The 20,058-nt window shown below is 32.4% G+C and overlaps 1 protein-coding gene across 1 annotated transcript; it reads left to right on the top strand.

Moving 5' to 3' along the window:
• Positions 1-420: 420 nt before the first annotated feature.
• Positions 421-5,938, top strand: LOC142642133 (serine carboxypeptidase-like 17). Its single transcript, XM_075816486.1, has 14 exons — positions 421-804; positions 916-1,052; positions 2,318-2,394; positions 2,517-2,639; positions 3,247-3,349; positions 3,477-3,514; positions 3,624-3,725; positions 3,950-4,030; positions 4,129-4,293; positions 4,393-4,464; positions 4,565-4,683; positions 5,271-5,384; positions 5,489-5,543; positions 5,647-5,938. Exons 1-14 carry the CDS (start codon positions 671-673, stop codon positions 5,728-5,730), a joined length of 1,404 nt encoding a protein of 467 aa, XP_075672601.1. The 5' UTR covers positions 421-670; the 3' UTR covers positions 5,731-5,938.
• Positions 5,939-20,058: the final 14,120 nt, after the last annotated feature.

Here is a 20,058-nt window from a genome sequence, read left to right as displayed (position 1 = left end):
ATGATATTATATAGGTAATACAATACCGCTTTAGCTATAACGAAAATAAAGTCTGTGTCACGTGTGCAACATGCAAGAAATTTAGATAATTTTTAAAAATACAGGAAAATCTGAAATGTTGGAGTATTTGTCCTTAAGCATATCTTCTTCTTCTTTTTTTTCGTTTGGTGGAGCTTGCATTTCTAGTGGTCCAAGTTTGAAACTGTAGTGACAATCCTATACGGTTGACTTTCCACAATTAGGTGCACCAAAAGTTCAAACTGACCAGTTATAGTACATATCTTTGAGACTTGTGATATGAAATGTTAGACAATAGCTGAAGGGACTCCAACCCACATTCCTAATTCAATAGTTTGAATTAAAGTACTATTTGTTCATTGAAGAAAACTTAAATATACACGTCATTTCATGTTTGGGATCACTAGGAGCTGGAAAGGCATGCTCTTACATTATATTCATACTCGAAGCTGACAACGTTTCACCTAACATTTCATCTAACTCCCCTCCCCCCCCCCCCCCCCCCCCCCCCCCCAAATATCGTTTCTCCTAAAATTTGAAGCCTAATACTATCACGGAACGCGCAGCTGAGATAATTAACTAGTAAGTTGAAGCCTAAGAATTTTATATTATAGCTGGGGGATGATCATCTAGACCAAGAGGCCTCTTAACAATGGCTACGAAACTAAGTTCAGGATACTTGTGTTGCCTGCTTCTACTGCTTCTCTCAGGAACTGCATTCTCTCAGTCGATTGTCAAGACTCTTCCCGGCTTCCCCGGTGAATTGCCATTTACACTTGAAACTGGGTATATGTTACTTTTCTTTGCTTTTGTATATAATGTAGCATACTAGCATTCACAATAATCCTAGTAGGGATTAATTGACTGGTGATTGTGTTGATGGGGCTTTATATACAGATACATTACTGTGGGCAATGTCGAGTTCTTCTACTATTTCATTGAGTCGGAAGGGTTTCCGGGAGCTGATCCTCTTCTACTCTACTATAATGGAGGCCCTGGTTGTTCTGGTTTAAATGGATTTCTTTACCAGATTGGTATGCCATTCTTTCTTTGTCTTCTTCTTCTTGTTCCATATATCCATACTCTAATTGATAAGGTTAATGTAGTGATCAGTGAATCTATTCTTTTAGGATTAATGTTCTTGTCTTTGCCAATGAACATGGATAACACAGGGTACCAAGTGACCATACATATCTACATGTGCAACGTGAAGTATACATTTAGGTTCATAATGGATTTTCTTTAAGGCAATTAAGACTAGACATGGCAAAACAAGTCAGAATTTTCTGAACAAACCTGAACCCAATTTTTTTACCCGAAGTAAAAACGAGTTGACCCGTAACCTGACCCATGTTTTTTTGCGGTCAACCCGACCCGACCTGCGACCCGAACCCGAATCATTTTTTAAACTTTTTTTTGGTAAAAAAAAAATAAAATTAAGACAATATTGGTTTAATTGTTTGTTGTGAGTTTTAAGGAAACAATTGAGACATTTAAAAATGAATGATTGAGTATTCTGTAATGAGTAAAGATTTTTAGATATCATATAGCAAAGTACATGCCATGATAATTTGGTTATAGTACAGTTAAAAACATAGATTTAAAATTGTAGACATACATGAGAAACATTCACAAGTGTGAAAATGGTGAAGCCAAAGTATCTAATTAACATAAATTATGAATGGTTAAACCTATTTTTTAACAATTTATGTCCAAAATAAATAGCTTTTCAAAATAAATTATGATATTTCCTAGAGTGTGTATTGCTTAAAAATGATATGATATTCATAAAAAAAACCATGTATAAATAAGTAAACAATTAAACTTTGATATATATCTCAAATTGAAATAAAGTGTCAACTACAATTGACAATAGATTATAAAATTAATTTTCAAAATTGTAAATTTCTTCTATGTTTTTATTATTTGTCAAATGAATTATCCAATAAGTAATTTCTTCTATGTTTTTAGATTGAATAAAAAAGTGTTAAGTACCCTCAAGAGAATAGCAACGTGGGTCCAAGTAATTGAATTTATAATGAGATTTACCTTAATTTCATGTAAGAGAAAAAGAGTATCACGTAACTGTAATTCAAGAATATTGAAATTTAAACACAAAGAAATGTAATAGATGCAGTTTTCAAACAGTCCAAATATACTATTTGACTCATTAAATCTCCAAACACCATGCACTTTGTTTTATGTGTACTTTGTCCGATGCTAGAAGTAAGCAAATGGCCTTGATTTGTTATGGTTGTAACCTGTAATTAACCTTGATGACTTCTATGATCTTCTGTAGGTCCATTAAAATTCAATATCACTGATTACACTGGGGGCTTACCAACATTGATATATGAACCAAGCTCATGGTCAAAGGTACAAAATATAGCATGCATTGCATTGTTTAATTTTTGTTTGTGTAGTCAAAATTTTCATACAATCTTTTCCTTGTTATTATACTTTTGTTATCCTGATAATGAATGATAATGCCTTTTCAGACTGCCAACATAATATTCTTGGATGGACCTGTGGGTGCTGGCTTTTCATATGCAACAGCGCAAGAAGCTTGGGACACAACAGACACTCTTTATGCAGCACAGCTCTATGAGTTTCTAAGAAATGTGAGCGCAAATTTTAAATTAATCTAGAAGATACTATATATTTCCTTATTCTGTGCTTGGATGAAACTATTTCTCATTTCTTTAGTTAAACCATGTACAACTAAAATCAAGAGTCTTGAAACTTAATTGCACTTCTTAGTATTTTTGACAGAGACTTCTAGGGTTCAATCCCCTCACTCTCGAACTATGAACTTATACAAAACTAAAATGAACAACTAAGGAAACAAAAAAGGGTCCAAAGACATAAAAACATGGGGACAAAATAATTTTCAGTTGTCCATGGTCTAAACACCTAATTTGAAATTAGTTTTTTTTTTTTTTTTTTGGAAGAGAGGGGAAGAGGCAAGTCGAACCTGCAACACAGAGACTTGGAAGGGTAGGTGGGAGATAGGGTGAGGTAGGTGACATTGGGCTGCAAGTCAGTTAGAATATTAGTAGATTTTCATGAAGGGAAAAACATGTTACTCACATGTGTGGATCTAGACACTGCCAAAATGAACTGAACTTGCGACTTTAAGTCACAATTTTAAATAAAAAGCTTGTGTATTATATTACTTTATTGCTCAATATTTATTTATTTATATATATTTTTTGATCTATGATGCAGTGGTTGAGCATACACCCAAAGTTCTTGAACAATCCAGTCTTTCTTGGAAGTGATTCCTATGCAGGAATAATTACTCCAATTCTTGCTCAAGATATCATAAATGGTAACTTACATTTAACATTCCAGCATCCAAATGCAATAAATTTTTCCTCATTGAAACCAAGCCTATAGTAAACTCATTTTGAACCACATAAATAAATAACGTAGTTCAATTTTATTGATTTTTTCAGGCAATGAAGCAGGAGTTGAGCCCTTTGTGAATCTCAAAGTACATGATCTAACCTTAGGACTTGAATGACTTGATTTTTTTTTTTTGTTCTTCTTATCCTTTCAATTTTTTACTTCAATGAATATAATTTTCTTTAAAATAATATCAGGGATTCGTGCTTAGTTGCCCTCATACGAATACAGATCTTGAAACGAACGTAAAAATAACATTTGCTCACCGGATGGCTTTAATATCAGATACCATGTATAATGTAAGGGTTTTTATTCTCTCACATTTATATTTTCACATTCAACCTTATGTTATAAATGTGAATAGTATTTTTTCACTTTTTTAAAATTTGTACATCAGTTTATATATTGTAAATATTTGTGTAAAATAGTGGATGTACAGATGAGTAAGGGAATATTGTCTTTCATGTCTTGACTCAAGAAACTTTCTTTCTTCTTTGTTGTTGTGTATTACTTTCTATTTCAGACAGCCAAAGATAGTTGCCATGGGGATTATGCTTATCCAGACAATTCAAACTGTACAGAGGCCCTATCAGCAATAAGTCAGGTTTGTAGATTATCAGTTTTTTTGGTACTAGAACTTAGAATTTTTTTTCTCAATTCTCTGAGCAGCAAAACTGAATGATCCTTAATTTGAATACTCAGTGCATAGAGCTAATAAGTGATCAAAATATATTGGAACCCACTTGTGCTTTCTTGTCACCGAAAGCAAAAGAAATGGCAAAAGAAGAAAGAGCACGAAGGTCACTAGGAGAAAAATCAAACAATTTCATTCTACCATCAACTAGAATCGGTGACTTTTGGTGCAAAGTAAATCTCTCTCTCTCTCACTCTCTCTTGCACTTGTTAAAAATGCAAGACCATATGATAGTGCATCTAATTATATTATTTGTCACTTTATTTTGGCAGAATTTTGATTATTTGCTCTCTGACATATGGGGAAATTATAAAAGTGTTCAAGAAGCTCTTCATGTTCGACCGGTTGGTACATGCTTCATGATGAGACTATTAGGTGCAATGACATTCTAATTGGTTGAACAAATAAATCTCATGCGTTAAGGTGTTTGTATTGTGACAACAGGGAACAGTGAAAAAATTCTTTAGGTGCAATGTCACCATTGAGTACACAGTTGACACAGATGATGTTGTCCCAGTTCATAAAAACCTTACCGCCTCAGGCTTGCAAATCTTGGTGTTCAGGTTCCTATCTGGAGCTTTTCTACTGTAACTAGTTGTTTGAATTAATTACTGGTTATAGCTTATACCATAACTTTTTTTTTTGAATAGAATGCATTAACTGAACTATATAAAAATTTCAAATGATCAATGCTACACATACAATATCTTCCATTTCAAATGATCAATGCTACACATACAATATCTTCCATAATTTATGACTTTGGTTTATTATTGACACTATTTTATTGTCTACCATTTAAGACTTTTCATGCCCTTTCTCAAAAAAAATATAAAATAAATAAATAAATAATAATAATAATTTATGACTTTCCATGCCAGATGCCACCACATTAATTGTAAAAAATTTTGAGAAATGAATTGTGACTCTAAGACTTGTTTCTCAAAAAAAAAATAAATAAATAAATAAGACATTGATTTCGAATATAGAACATTAATATAGTTTTTTGTTGTAGGACTTGCAAAGTTAATTAAACTTGTGTATGGATTAAAAGTACAGTCACCAAAAAAAAATTCACTTGCACTATAAAATTTGTACCAAATCTATGTGCCTAATAATTAAAAATATTGCACTCTCTCTCTCTCTGCAGTGGTGATCATGACATGGTTATTCCTCATATCGGTATTGAACAATGGATACTTGCTCTAGATCTAACAATTGATACTGATTGGCGACCGTGGTTTGTCGATGGTCAAGTTGCAGGGTGAGTTTTAATATATCAAATATTAGCTTCTTCTTTTTTTTTCTATATTTTTGTTGTTTACAATTGTTTTATATATCTAATAATGTGCATTATCATGCATCTAGGTACACAAGGAAATATACAGATGATGGGTACCGTTTGACATATGCAACTCTAAAGGCAAGGAAAAAAAAATTCTTAACTCAAATTTTCACTTCATTGGTCCAAACAATTTAATAAATTGTAGATAAATATTCATTATTGTTATTTTAAAGTTTTGCAGGGATCTGGACATTCGCCGCCAGAGTATAAACGTAGGGAATGTTATGATATGTTCCACAGATGGATCCACTATTATCCTCTGTAGTTTTTTCTTTATCTTTTTATTTCTTATATTTAGGCAAAATTTTTGTATGTAGTTTAATAATTGAAATTCGAGTTGATGTGACAATTGTTTCCAACAATGCAATCCTTGTTTTGTATTGTTATCTTGTATGCGGTATTTGAACCTTTTGATTTAAGAATGAACCATAATGAAAAAGAACTAAGTCATTAGTTTCTAGTGATTTTACAAATGCTCTTTAGCCTCTTCTGTATTTTTCTCTGTGTTAGGACATATGTGAATCACATTAAGAACATATTTCATTTAGAATTAGCTAATCCTTTAACAAAACGCACTTTACTTATAATTGGGTAGATCTAGGATGTGTTTAATACTTCAAGGAACAAGAGTTCACGTCCAAGTATTGAAACCATGCAAATCTGTCCAAGAATCAAGTGTAAAAGTGCTTTTTTTTAAAGCTCGACAGCTAGCTCGACAAATGGCATCTATCGAGGTTTAAAAGGCAGTTTTAGCCTGATGCTCGACAGCTTCTCGATAGATAACCTATCTATCAAGATTTACGAAAATCAGTTTTTCAGATATGATTTCACACATATCCGTGTATACATTTTTAGGCTTTCTTTTCTCACAACCCTAAACATATATAAGGATTATTTTAAGGGTTGTCTCTGTGGATGAAACTTGATGCAAAGGTTTTGTTCAAGCAAATTGTAACTGGAGACAGAATTTGCCCTAGTTCATCTTTCTCTTGAAGAAGTTGCTACGTTTGTACGCCATAGGGTTTTGTAACCAATGAGCTTTATGATCTTCATCATGTTGATGAACTGAAAAACTTTGCAGCCAACATCCTTCTCAAGTTGTTGTGTCAGTCATGTACTTGGATTCGTGCAAAGGAGTAAGCCACGTACTAGGATCCGAGCATCGATTGGTTAGTCACATACTAGGAGCCGTGCATTGAAAATGAGAGATTGTCACTACAGAACAAGTCCAATTGTGTATTGAGGTAAGGGTTCAACTACAGGTTGGTATAAGGTACTAGGATTCCTTTACTTGTAATAGCTTGTTGTGATAGTAGTAGATTCTCGGGAGTGGTGACCTTAAAATCACCTGGTGAGGTTTTTGTCTTGGAGGTTTTCCCCATTCGTAAACAAATCACCGTGTCAACTTTATTTTCAACTTCATTTAACTTAGTTGGTGATTTGTTTGTGCTACCACGTGTATTGCATGTTAATTGAATTAATTAATTAACTTGGCTAATTCATCACAAGGGGTCAATACATTCTTGGTCTATCACTCTGAAACTCAATTGATTTCAGTTCAATTGTAAACACGGTGTCTTTGTAAATAATCTATAGTTTCTCCATTAGTCTGGTTATGGTTCCGACTGCCGACTCACTTTTAGATTTGCTACTCTCTCTTTTATATTTGGGTAAACTATGTATCTAGTCTATATCCATTAAACCATATTTCATTTTAGTCCCTAGAATTTCAATTGTATCAAGTTGGTCCCTAAAAAACCACTAACCAAAACCACCCTTGAAGTTTTGGTCTCCCTTGTTAGCAAATCCATTAACTCACCCATGATTCACCTAATTTGGATAAGTCTTGACTCAACCAAAATAAACATTTGGGTTAAATGTGTAAAGACCCATTGGGTAATCTAGTTAAATGAGTCTTAATGGATAAACTCACTAAGTAGTTAATGGCAAAGACAAATTTCAGTTTAGGGGGAAGATTGAAAAAGAATACTAAAGACAAAATTAAATTCAAAAATATTAATTGGTAATAATAACAAGGAAATTTGTAACTAAAAGTATATATTTCATATTATTAAAACAACGAAACAAAAATAATTAATCATAGTTACTAACATTCAAAGTGGGAAATTAATTTGATTGCTTAAAATAAATCAATGTCAAAAAATAACTATGAGACCTACTAATTGAATTGTCATACAATAATGCATACACCACCTTTTCACAATTGTTAAAATAGTGGACTATGAATTGAGAAGGAAATAAAGTAGTGGGTTCATGAATGTAAGTTATTCACCACTCACAGTTAACTATTTTCTCAATTGTAAAATTCATTGTGAAAAAAATTGTGTTTGTTTACTTGTTCTTTGTGTCTTTGACTTGGTCATGTTCTTGTTGACATCCAAGCACTTCTTGCCAATCTCCATTGGTTCTCTGTCTCTAGTGTTCTCTATTATACCAGCTCTGTGGCTCATGCTTTAGCTTGCTATGCTAGACATATTTCTTCTTATGTTTTTTGAGTTGACAACTCTCCTCCCATTGCTATGGAAGCATTGTATTTCGATTTGGGTCAATTACGGTTATAAATGATAATTTGGTTTGGTATAACAAAAAAGTTTCAAATTAAATCTATAAGTTTAAAAAAGTTACAAATTAAGTCGTACAGTTTTTTTTAATCTCAAATTAAATCCTTAAAATTTCAAAAAGTTTTAAGTTTAAATTCATATGATTTTATAATTCAAGGTTCAAGTTTGAAACTAAAGAAATCTCTTGAATTTTAGGGTTTAATTTGAAACTTTAAAAAATACTAGGTTTAATTTGAAACCATATTTAAATATAGGATTCAAAACATGATCTATTCGTTTTCTCAACAAAAAAAAAAAAATAATAATAATAATAACAACAACAATAATAATAATAATAATCTATCCTTGGTCCCCCCGACCTCCCAAGGCATACACTGATACACTGAGACACATACCAAAAATGGGAAAAAATCCAATGGTACAAAACAATCTGTCTCTACCACGTATATGATATACCTCTCTTGTAACTCCAAACTCATCAACATTTCATCAAACGTTCTTGAGCTCTACTCAGTTGTCATTCTCCTAACCTTCTATATAAAAGAAGACTAACATCATAGCTTAAGTGGGAAGCTTGAAACCTGGTTATTGTACCTTGACAATGTCATCCAAAGCAATTTCAGCATGCTTGTATGTGCTGCTTCTACCGCTTGTATCAGCTGGCACTGCAGTCCCACACTGGATTGTCAAGACTCTTCCAGAATATCATGGCGAATTGCCCTTTAAACTTGAAACTGGGTATGCGTTACTAGTTTCTGCAGTTAAGACTGTACTTTATTTATTTTCTAAAGAAATTATAGAGCACGGGTTAATTGATTGGTGATGATGTTGATGAGAATTTGTATATAGACACATTAGTGTTGGTGAAGTGGAATTCTTCTACTATTTTGTCGAGTTGGAAGGGAACCAAGTGTAGGAAATATTTTAGTGAATAAACAAGTTCTGATACAACAAATAATATCCTAAATAATTAGCAAGAATATAAAATAAAAATAGTTTAGAACAATCTTACAATGCTATAGAATCATGTGGCGAAAGTGTTGTCCTTAAAGGTTGATTCATACCAACCGGAATAAAACTCAGTACGATGAGTTCTCTTGGCCAAACAAACCCCTAGGATTAGACTATAACATAAACTTTTGTAATGATCACACTTCCACTTACGAAGGTTTCAGAACAACCCTCTATTTCCTTTCCTTAGAACAAATATAAATTGTAGAAAAATATATGGGAGAGACATATGATAGGATTGTGTATATAGAGCAGTAAAATATAAAACAATAAAATATGACTTATAAGAAGGGTGTAATGATGGATATTATATAGGCTATTCATGACAATAATGTCTATACTTATTGGTTACTAATAACCCGTAAAAGCCCAACGGCTATATTATCCATTATTGTCCAACGGCTATTTTTATTATAATTACCCAATAGCTGTTTTACTCATAAATTTCCAACGGCTAGAAATTAAATAAATAATTAAAGTGTTTGGAACACATACCCACACCAATAATCCCCCACAAGTTACAAACACAAAATAGGAAAGGCAAGCAACTAAAGAAAGCATGCATCAATATGGTACAAAAAGGTTTTAACCATACTTAGGATAAATTAGTCGCTAACCCGTGCAATGCATAGGATAGTTAAATAAATATTTAATAAATCAACCTCACATTAAAAGAAAAGGCTAGTTAAATAAATATTTAGTTAATCAACCTCACATTAAAAGAAAAAGCTAAAAGAATCAAGGAAAGGCTTATTTGCCCACCAAGAAAAGGGAAAAAAAAAAAAAAAAAAAGGACATTGAAAAAAGAAAGAAAGAAAGAAATTTTTTTTTTTTTAGAAAATAATGTTGAAAACTAAAGCAACATTAAGACAATGGGAAATCTATTTGCAAAGGATTGCAACCTTTGTATGTTTACTTGGCTCAAGGTCAAAATCCAAATTCAATTTTGAATCAATGAAAACATACTTCATATTAATTGTAAATTAGTCTCACTACATAAATTCACTTTTCGCTCTAATGTATTTTGTAGATCAAATACTGTCAAAAGAATTCCAATAAACACTATTGCCACATCTATATTTGTTGTAGGAATTTAATTTACATAGAAGCCAATAGCAACTGCAATAGCTATCACGGTTGCTCAATGCTATGACAATCTAGATCCAAACATTCTCCTTCTAGAATCTCATCTCTTTTCTTTAAACCTGCACATCAAGCTTTGTGAACATGCATCCCCCTCATCTTCATGGAAGAACAAAAGAAAATGAAGTTGATAGCTGTATATTTATTGGCTGCTTTGCAAAGTAACACCACTCCTTCAACTAATGATGTAAGTGTAGCTGATACATAATAATCACCAAAAGCAATGGTGAAATGGTGAAATTGACCAAAACATCAATTACAGATCTGAAAATAACATATATACATATACCATGTAAGAGGTTAATGCTCACTGATATTTATCCACAAACCCACATGAAAAAAAAAAAAAAAAGACAACAACAACAACAAAAATACACTTTACAAATTAATGCCAAGTGCATGTTCTTCCCAAATGATCTCTTAGGCAAACCCCTTTTATGTTGACCACAGACTAACCCAATTTCCTAAATCAAAACCAATCCACCACAATATCAAAACCTAAGTCATATTTAAAATCCAAATTTTAAAAAGGGAAACAAAACCTTACCAGTTGATGTATATAGAGGGTTGTATATAGAAATGGACCCAAATTAGGGTTTCAACCACTATAAAACCAATTCTAATTCAAAACCAAATCTACTACAATTACATACAATGCATTTAGTGAGTCATTGTGGTGTAATGCATGGACTTGTTTGATAAAAAATGTGAAAGTATCTATGTGAAATTGGGGGAAGGAGAAATAAATTGAAATCAATGGGATAATGTTACTATATTATTGTCTTGGACACCTGCCATGCTTGGTTAGTTAACAGTCAATAGCATTTTTTGTTTTAATGTAGGATGAGAGCACGGGTGGTATTTCAGTGTGTTAGCAATTCCTATGACAACCAAAACCAAGAGACACAAACCATGAAGTTGACTTATAATAATGCAAGTAAATTATAAAATTCTAAATAAATAAATAAATCAAGAAAGAGTGAGATTTTTTTTCAAACAGGCGATGTACATGTCCTAAATGGGAATGAAAAGATTCTTTGTAGTACACCTAGCACACCGTGGTGTACAAGTTCCAAATGGGAATAAAAACAGTCTTTTCATTCCCATTTAACACATTTTATTTTTGATATTGCTAGGTGTACTGGAAGCGTGTTAGAACATGTTTCAATTCCCATTTAACTCATTTTGTTCTCTTCTTTTTCTTTTTTTTCTTTTTTTTTTCCTTTTTTTGCTCATTAGTCGGCCTAACAAATGCTATTTGACAACAATTGTCACACTTTCATACAAACTGACATCTATAACAACTAAACCAAGTTCATGGACTATATCAGTTGAATAGATCATGAGAAAAAAAAATTTAATCAAACAATTAGTCAACAGCAACATAAATCTATAATACAAAGAGCTAGAAATTCCCAATTCAATATAATTGAAGAAAGAAAACCTTGGATTTGAAGTGCAACCGCTGGTCATGGAGGACTCATACTCAAGCTTGCAGGAATTAGTGGGACCAAATCATGCTCTGATAAAGTTTTCGGAGACATATTTGAAGGCTTCTTAGAAGGGCTGACAGATACAAATTTGAGTAAAGCAACAGTCCCTAAGTGGCACCAGATGACCTGCAAAAAACAATGAAACCATTCAAACGAAACCCAAATAACTCAACATATCAAAGTATTTAGCCTTTAGAGAGAGAGAGAGTAAGTAACAATTAGATAGCAAGGACCCAAGGTCTCACACAAACCCAATAGGCAAACACAAATTGAATATACCAATATGAATATGTATGTAGAGCTTACATAGGTCAATCCCACATACATATAAAGATGTGTTCAATACATCTATTCCATAAGAAAATTTTAGACAAAACCTAGCATTATAAGGTGATATCCAAAGCATTTTACGCTACATATATTCAAATAAAAATAATTTTATGTAGTGAAGTCATAGGTTGCAGCATTATTTTCAGCCTTTTAAAATGATTGCTTAAATAAAAGCACTACATTTAAAAAGAAAACCAAAATTCCAAAGAACTTATCAATAAAAATCATTGCTCTTAACCAAAATTCTAAACACTTACAGTTCTCTATTAACAAAATTATAAATCACAGTTCTAGTTGGGAGTTGCAATACAAATTCTCACCAACGGTAACTGCTGTAATTCAAAGATAACCCAAAAAATCAACTTATAGCAACTAATAACCTAAAATACTAAACTTAACAGCATAATAACATATAAAGAGAGCAATAAAAAATTACAGACTTTTTCAACCAATCCAAACATATTCTAATTTTTACCAATCCAAAATAGAAGACTTTCAGAAAGCAAATGTAAAATTTTTACCAAGCCTTTAATCTACACTGATTCTAATTTCATTGAGACATTTTATCAAACACTTAGGGTTGGCCTATTTTCACAAAGGATACCAATTCTTATATCACTCTTTCAACCATTATACCAATAAAAACATGTGCGCGCGCGCGCGCAAGAGAGAGACAGAGAGACAGAGAAAATATCATGTTCACAACAGTGAATCTGAACATTAACAAAGAAAACTCATAGTTCACCAACGTATCTAAAAAAACCCTTCATAACTGATTGTTCTTCCATTTACTTTTGCTTCACTATTTTTTTCCTCAACACCCAAACATATGCTCAATTAAAATTTTGAGAATATAATCCAACATGTCAAACCCAGAAAAGTTCATGAATTGGTGGGTAAACAATCTTTTCTCAGTAATAAGTTGCAACTCCATTAAGCCTTTACAACGGAACTTTAAACAAAGGAATAAACGTAACATGTGGCTTTTTGAAAGGCCACACATTTATTAACAGCTTTTACTTATCAATACAAAGGCAGGGAAAGAAACAATTTTGTGGTATAAAAACACAAGTCCTCAAGCAAAGCCTAAAGCCTCTTGGCTGGTAATTTCTAACAAAATGAAATAACCTCAACATGCATAAAAAAATTCAACACCTAAAATAATAGAGCAACCATTAGTCAACTCAACAAATCAACTAAGCCTTAATTGTAATTGCAAGCTGACTTCATAGTGTAAAGATTACAAACACAAAAAATAAAACAATTTATGCTAGTACAATTTATGCAATACTAATGTATAATAAATTATGAAAAGGCAACAAACAACAAAATTAAAACTTCCAATGTTTAAAACCTTACATGACATAGAAGCATTAACTTGATTTCTTTTCACTTTGTTGCAAAATATGAAACAACAAATACCAAACCACATAACTATTTATACCAAAAAAATCACAAACTTGGTCATCCATAAAAATTAAAAATAAATTTGGGTATCCCAAATTCATCAACAACACGAAATTTAAACTCTAATCAACCACCAATTTATCCAAACCTATTGCATCTGAAATTTAACTGCTACATACAATCCAAAAGAAACCAATACCGAAAAACCCCATTCTTTGCTTCATCTCTATGTAGGGTTGTAGGTGTCTTCGATTGTGAAATTCTTTTCATTTTTCTTCATCATTCAACCTTAAACAGAACCAATAACCCAAATACCTAAATCAAAGACAATCAACCCAAAAAAAAAAAAAAAAAAACTTAAATACTCTTGGTGGTAGACTAAAATAAAAATTTCAGCTTATAGATATTTACAAACGATGTGAACTTCACATTAGAATCTTTGTTTTCCCCAAAAGAAAATACATCTTTTCTAAGCACAACTCATTTTGGAATAAAAGTAAACCACAATCAAGTGAACAAATCAGAAGTTCTCAAAGCTTTAAGTCAAGGCAGTTAAAAACTAAAAATTGAGTTCAGAAAATATCATGTCCCAAATCATTTCATTAAGCAATACATTGGAGCCAACCACACAAACACAGAAACCTAGTCACAGAATACAAAACCGATAGAACAATATGAAACACATAGCATTAATTTTAGTGAAGCTTAAATACATACATAGTATGTACACATATACACACAAACAGAACACAAATATACATACAGATCAAACAAACTCAAAAGTAAAATCAACTCAACAGATCAAATGAGTAGTGAAGACCTATGAAGCACTGGTGCGTTTCCGGATTTGGGTGCGGGTGCAGGACTCGGCAATTTTTGAAAAAGTTGGGTGTGGGTGCAGGTGCGGCAATTAAAAAATTATTAAAAATATTTTTATTTATATTTACTATATATTTTTACTATTAAAATATTATTAAAAAACACATTACTATGCATTGATTCACAAAACAAAGAAAGAAGAAGGCAAGAAACACAAAATAAGCAACAAATATTCAAAATAAAATTAAGGAAGGACAAATTTAGGATGTTTAGGCCTCATCCAAAGCCGATTTCGGCTGTTCCGGCGTGATTCAAGGCAGATTTTGGCCTGTTTTGGCCATTTCGGTATGTTTCGGATGTTTCGGTCGTCAGCCGATTCGACTGATACGGCTTGATTTTGGTTGAATCTACTCGGTTAGGCACAAATCGAGCCAAGTCGGCGCAAATCCGTGAAAAAAAGAAGAAGAAGAAGAAGAAGCTCAAACGCGGCACTGACGCGCGAGCAACCGCATCGGACACTGTGTCCCACGTCGAACTCCAGTGTAGCACCCTACCAGCCGTGTCTATGCTTCATAGGTGAAGACCAAACGGTTCATCGAAAAAATCCAACAACAAAAAAAATGATCAAATCAGAATCAAGCAGATCAGTAACTGAACAATACGAAACCTTAGTTAAATTTCTAGTCCACTGAAAATCCATAGAGATTTTACTCAATTCAACAAATAGTTATACAGATTTGAACACACACACACACACACACACACAAAAAGTCGAAGTACTCAGCATTAATCAATTGCTAATTAATCAAATCGAACCCTAGGTTCGGTAAAGAAAAAAAAAATCAACTTTATGCAATTTTGATAGAAAATCTCAAAAAATAAGAAATAGAAGAAGAAGAAGAAGAAAATGAACCCTAATTTTCTAAAACAAAGTTCTAATTCAACCATTTGATGCAATCTGTATATTTTTTAATGAAAAAAAAAAAGCAAACAATTTCAAATCCGATGTGAAATCATATAGATTACCAGAAAATACGCCGAAATCAGCTAAGAGCGAGCAAAGCAAGTTGAGATAAAGCTTTAAACTGAGCAAATGAGCAAATGGGGATGGCTTGTAAGGGAGAGGTTTGAGAAATAAAGAGAGAAAGGGGAAACAGAAGGACCATAGACAAAGCAGAGAGAGAGCTCGAAGGTTAGGGTTTTGGGTTTTAAGCATGCGTATAGGTTTTTTTTTGAGAAGGGAATGCATATATAGGTTAGAGAGAGTTTTGAGTCGCAAAAAAGACTGGATAAAAATAAAATAAATTTTTTTAAAAATATAAATAAATAAATAAATAAATACTAACGTGGAAAATATTGGGAGTTTCAAAGGTTTCGGTTTTATATATATATTGATAAGTAGGAACTAAAAGACAACGGTGGAGTTAAAACTAATTTAACCAAGCCATTAGTAATCCAATCTTACCACCCACGTTACTTTCTTTACCAAGGTTGTTCTTAAGTGGGTTGGCGCCTTATCCAGGCCATGTGCCACTAAGTTTCTTGAGAGCTCTAGAGACATACCCAGAAAGTCTCATAGGAAGCGGCACAACTTCTACTCACACATAGGTGGCATCTATTTGTATAACATCTAAGAGAAATGCATAAATGACCATCTCACCACTAAAGCCCGCTAATCATGTATAACATTTGTGTGCTTCCGCTACCGATCGGTAGTGAAAAAACCGCCGCCGCCATGCCTTTGTCCGACCACCCGCCGTGGCGATGCTCCAACGCGCACGGGGCCCCAGTGGAGGGCCCTTCTCGATAATGGTTGTGTGTGTTTGTGCGGAGCTTCGAGTGCTCTCTCTCTTGGTGGAGGAAGGTAGGTCTACCTTTGGCATTATAGTAGGAATCTGGGCCGAATTTTAAGGGATTACCAAAGGTGAGTGAAGTCACCACCAATTATTGGGTTTTTCTAAGGTGTAATTGGTCACCTTTTTCTAGTTGATTTTATTACCAATCCTAGGCTAATACAAATGTCATTTTTCCTAATCTAAAGTGGATTGCAAAAAATCTTAATTCTTAAGTCCAGAAGTTTACAAGTGGAGAAGGTGTTAGGTACCCACAAAAAGATGAGAAGCTAACAGTTTACAACTTTACATTAAGCGACATGACATTTGGAATTGGAGTCAGAATCCAAAACCTTATGGTAGGAAACATGTAAATGTTCAATTTCAATGTATAAAAATTTTAAGTCATAAATTTTTCATGGTTGTTTGTAGTTGTTCCTCTGAATGATTATTTAATTTAAAGTTTTCTTTCATTCTTTTCTTCTAGGTTTGGTAAGGTTTGGGAAGAATCGTTCACTTTTCCAAAAAAGGCCTGGGAGGAGTTGTAGACTTTGTTGGATGAATTATGTGGAAACTTTTGGAAATAAGGGGAAACTATACTCAAGCTTTATAAAGCTTTATTCATATGAAAACTATTTTATCAAATTTAGTTTGTTAAATTCTGATTAAGATGAATGGATAATTCAAAACAATTACACTTATTTTTTATTTGTTCCATTTAAATGTTGTTACACACAATATATTTATATATTGATTGCTGCATCATTATTATGTGATAAAAGTCTTTCCATGTATCATTTGGCTGCCACATCTATTAAACCTTAAAACTTAATACCACATGCAGAACATGTATAAACTTCAACATCATTGATGTGCCAGTGGTGATTAAAGCTTGCAAGGCGTTCCATAATTATTATGAAGTTAGCAAAAAACTTGGTAAAATTGTTGATGTCTGTTTAGGTTTTGTGCAAACGTGATTTTTACTTAATTCCACTTGCTGAAAACTCACTTCAAATTGTTGATGTATAGGATCAAAATAAAGGAGGAGCATACTTGGGTCAAAACTATCCGATGGAATGCCCTCATGATAGCTCTTGCAGTTGCTATTGGCTTGCAAGAATGAATGGGAGGACTGCCTTTGTTATTGTAGTGGTTCATCTTGAATCGGCTCGAGTTTTCACTTTTTATTTTATTTTTCAAATATTATTAAAACTATTATAGTTCATGTAAAATTAAAAAGTTTTAATGTATAAACTATACTTTCATAAAATTTTTCTGCATCGCATGAGTTAGTGACTAGTCTAATCTAATCTACTCCTCTCCTATAATTAAAGAGGTGTTCCCACGTTAGGAAAAATGGCCATCTAAAATTTTGCCATGTTTAAATTAAAAAGCAATAAATAATGTTGTTTTCCAAACTTAGCACCGCTTGATATTCTTTGTGTAAGAAAAAACACATGCGATACAAAGGCGATGAGGCATGGGGCGCCAAGAGAAAGAGAGGAATATCTAAGTCCGCCCATTGTACGTTACAATCAAAAGGGAAAGAGAGAAGAGTTCGTCAAAATGATACACCGAACAACAAAAACAATCTCCACCACCGTCCGTTCCCTTGCCAGATTTAGAACACCAGATTGTCGATATCGACACCGACGAAGGTACATTTTTTTCCTCAATTTTGTAGGTTTGGGTATAAAACGTTACTTTTAATTGAGTTTTTTTGTTGGGTAGGTTTAGATTTGATTCGTTTTTGTTTTGGGTTTTTGGATTCTCTATTAAAATGTTTGTTTTCTCAATTTTAGATATTTGCTTTTGTTTTGTTTTTGTTAGTTTTTTTAGATTACAGAAATCACTAAAAATATTGATTTTAGTTTGGGTACTTCTGTTTCTAATCTTAAGGAAATCGTTGAGATTAAATAAGTATAGGATTGAATGTTGCATTGATATTTATTTTAGGTTTTTTTGCCGTATGAAAAACTTGATTCCATTATGAAAAAAAAATGGAGTTATGTGCTTGACATCATTCGTATGATTTTATATCCTTAGATTAAATGAATATATATATATATATATATATATATATATATATATATATATATATATATATATAGATTCATGTGCGGATATATAAACTATTGTTTTCTAACTATTGGTTTTTGATACCATTTCATGATTATATGGGTTAGATTTTGTTTTACCTAAGGTCTTTGGGTTAGAATTGATTTTGTTTTGGGTATTTGGTTTAGATTTGATTCTTTTTGGGATTATTGTTTTTTGGTAAAAGAGATTGAAATGGTGTTGCCTCGCACCAAACTGTTCATCTTCTACTATGTAGAAATCTCCCTTTGAAGATACTTGCAGCCAATCACAGGTTCTTTACAAATACAATTTCTTTGTTTTCAGTAAACTAAAATATTTGAATGGCTAAAATAGATAGGAATAGGTCCAGTGACTAAGGGTGGAGCAGCATCCGTTAATCAACTCCAATCTTTGGGAGGGAATTCATGAGTGGTAGTCATTAAGAAGTGTAGCAATTTAAAAATGAATATTTGATGTGAGATTCAATTTTGATGTATATTTGTGTTGTTAGTTAATTGCTCTCTTCTTGCATTTAGTATTAGCATCTTTCTATGATTTCACTTCTACTTGAGTTAGATTGGATTGGTGTTTAGTGATCTTCTTCAACCTAACTTAGAAAAGTCTTTTAATAATAATATTAAAACATATTTATTTCTGCTTCTCCTACATCTTCATGCCATCTTTTCCCTGAAAAACACAAAACACGAACTGACCTCTGACTCCTGGGTTATTGGTGCCAATGTTGTTGAATAGTAGTTAACCTCCTTGCTTCTAAAATTCGTATTCCTTTTAAGTTTGACGTTAATTATGATTGAATTATAGCCAAAGCTGACAATTTTTTTAACTGCATTATTAGTCTATTGAGGAAAATGACTTAGACATGGCTATTTTGGTTTGACTGATTTTGATTTAGAATTGGTTTGAGGGAGAGGGTGAACCTATTTATTTAAATTAGTAAGTTTTATTTAAAATGAGGTATGACTTTGATTTGTATTAGTCTGTATCTGTCAATCATATCTATGTTCACTCAGAGTAAGACGAGTCATTGAAGTGGGATGATGTAAATTGAATAATGAATTAAGCAGTTATGTTAGTGCAAATACTTTCTTTGTTTAATTAAAGCGGTTCACATGCAATTTTGTTTTGTTTCTTCTACTGCCTTTTGTTTATTTATTGTTAAAATACTTTTTTTGTTTTCATAATTATAATTGTTTGTTCAATGTTGTTCAAGATCATCTTTTGTAAGAGCTGAATCTACCTTCACCAAAATGTATAATTATTGTCTAAATTTGTTGGATTCTTCTTCATATGCAAAGTTTATGGTTCTTTGTTTTGATGTTTTGGTGTATTTCTTTCCTAATTGTTTAATTGCACATTTGTTAGTAGAATAGTGACTACATTTATCTGTAAGTTCGTGGAATTAAGTTAAAGCACTAAAGTCTCAAAAATGGAATAGACATGATCAAATCATATTTTATGTAATTGCATGTGTTATGATACTGGATTTAAAACTTAGAAGTTGGCATATACAATTTACCTTTGGCTATTGGTTGTTACTGTGATTTAGAATGGGTGAAAATATATACTAAGTTTACTTATTCATAAAATTCATTGGTCATATGACATTGAACTATTATGTTTTATTTACAAAATATTTGAAGATAAAAGCATTATCATACAAAATTGGTTGAGAACTTATTAGCATTTTTGAGTCTGTACTGCTTGGTTGTGGCCAAAGCTAATCAGATTTACGCCCAGGCTTAATGATTGACATTAGGAAAGAAAGAAGGGAAAATTGATGGTTTTTGTGATTGTAATCTTTTCCGGTAATGAGATTAACCCCCTTTGAGAGAGTTAGAAAGATGAGGAAAAAAAAAAAAAAAGGACACCATTGGAG

The sequence above is a fragment of the Castanea sativa genome, chromosome 7, assembly GCF_040712315.1.
Source record: "Castanea sativa cultivar Marrone di Chiusa Pesio chromosome 7, ASM4071231v1".
Taxonomy (NCBI): domain Eukaryota; kingdom Viridiplantae; phylum Streptophyta; class Magnoliopsida; order Fagales; family Fagaceae; genus Castanea; species Castanea sativa.
This window is presented reverse-complemented; position numbering and strand designations above follow the sequence as displayed.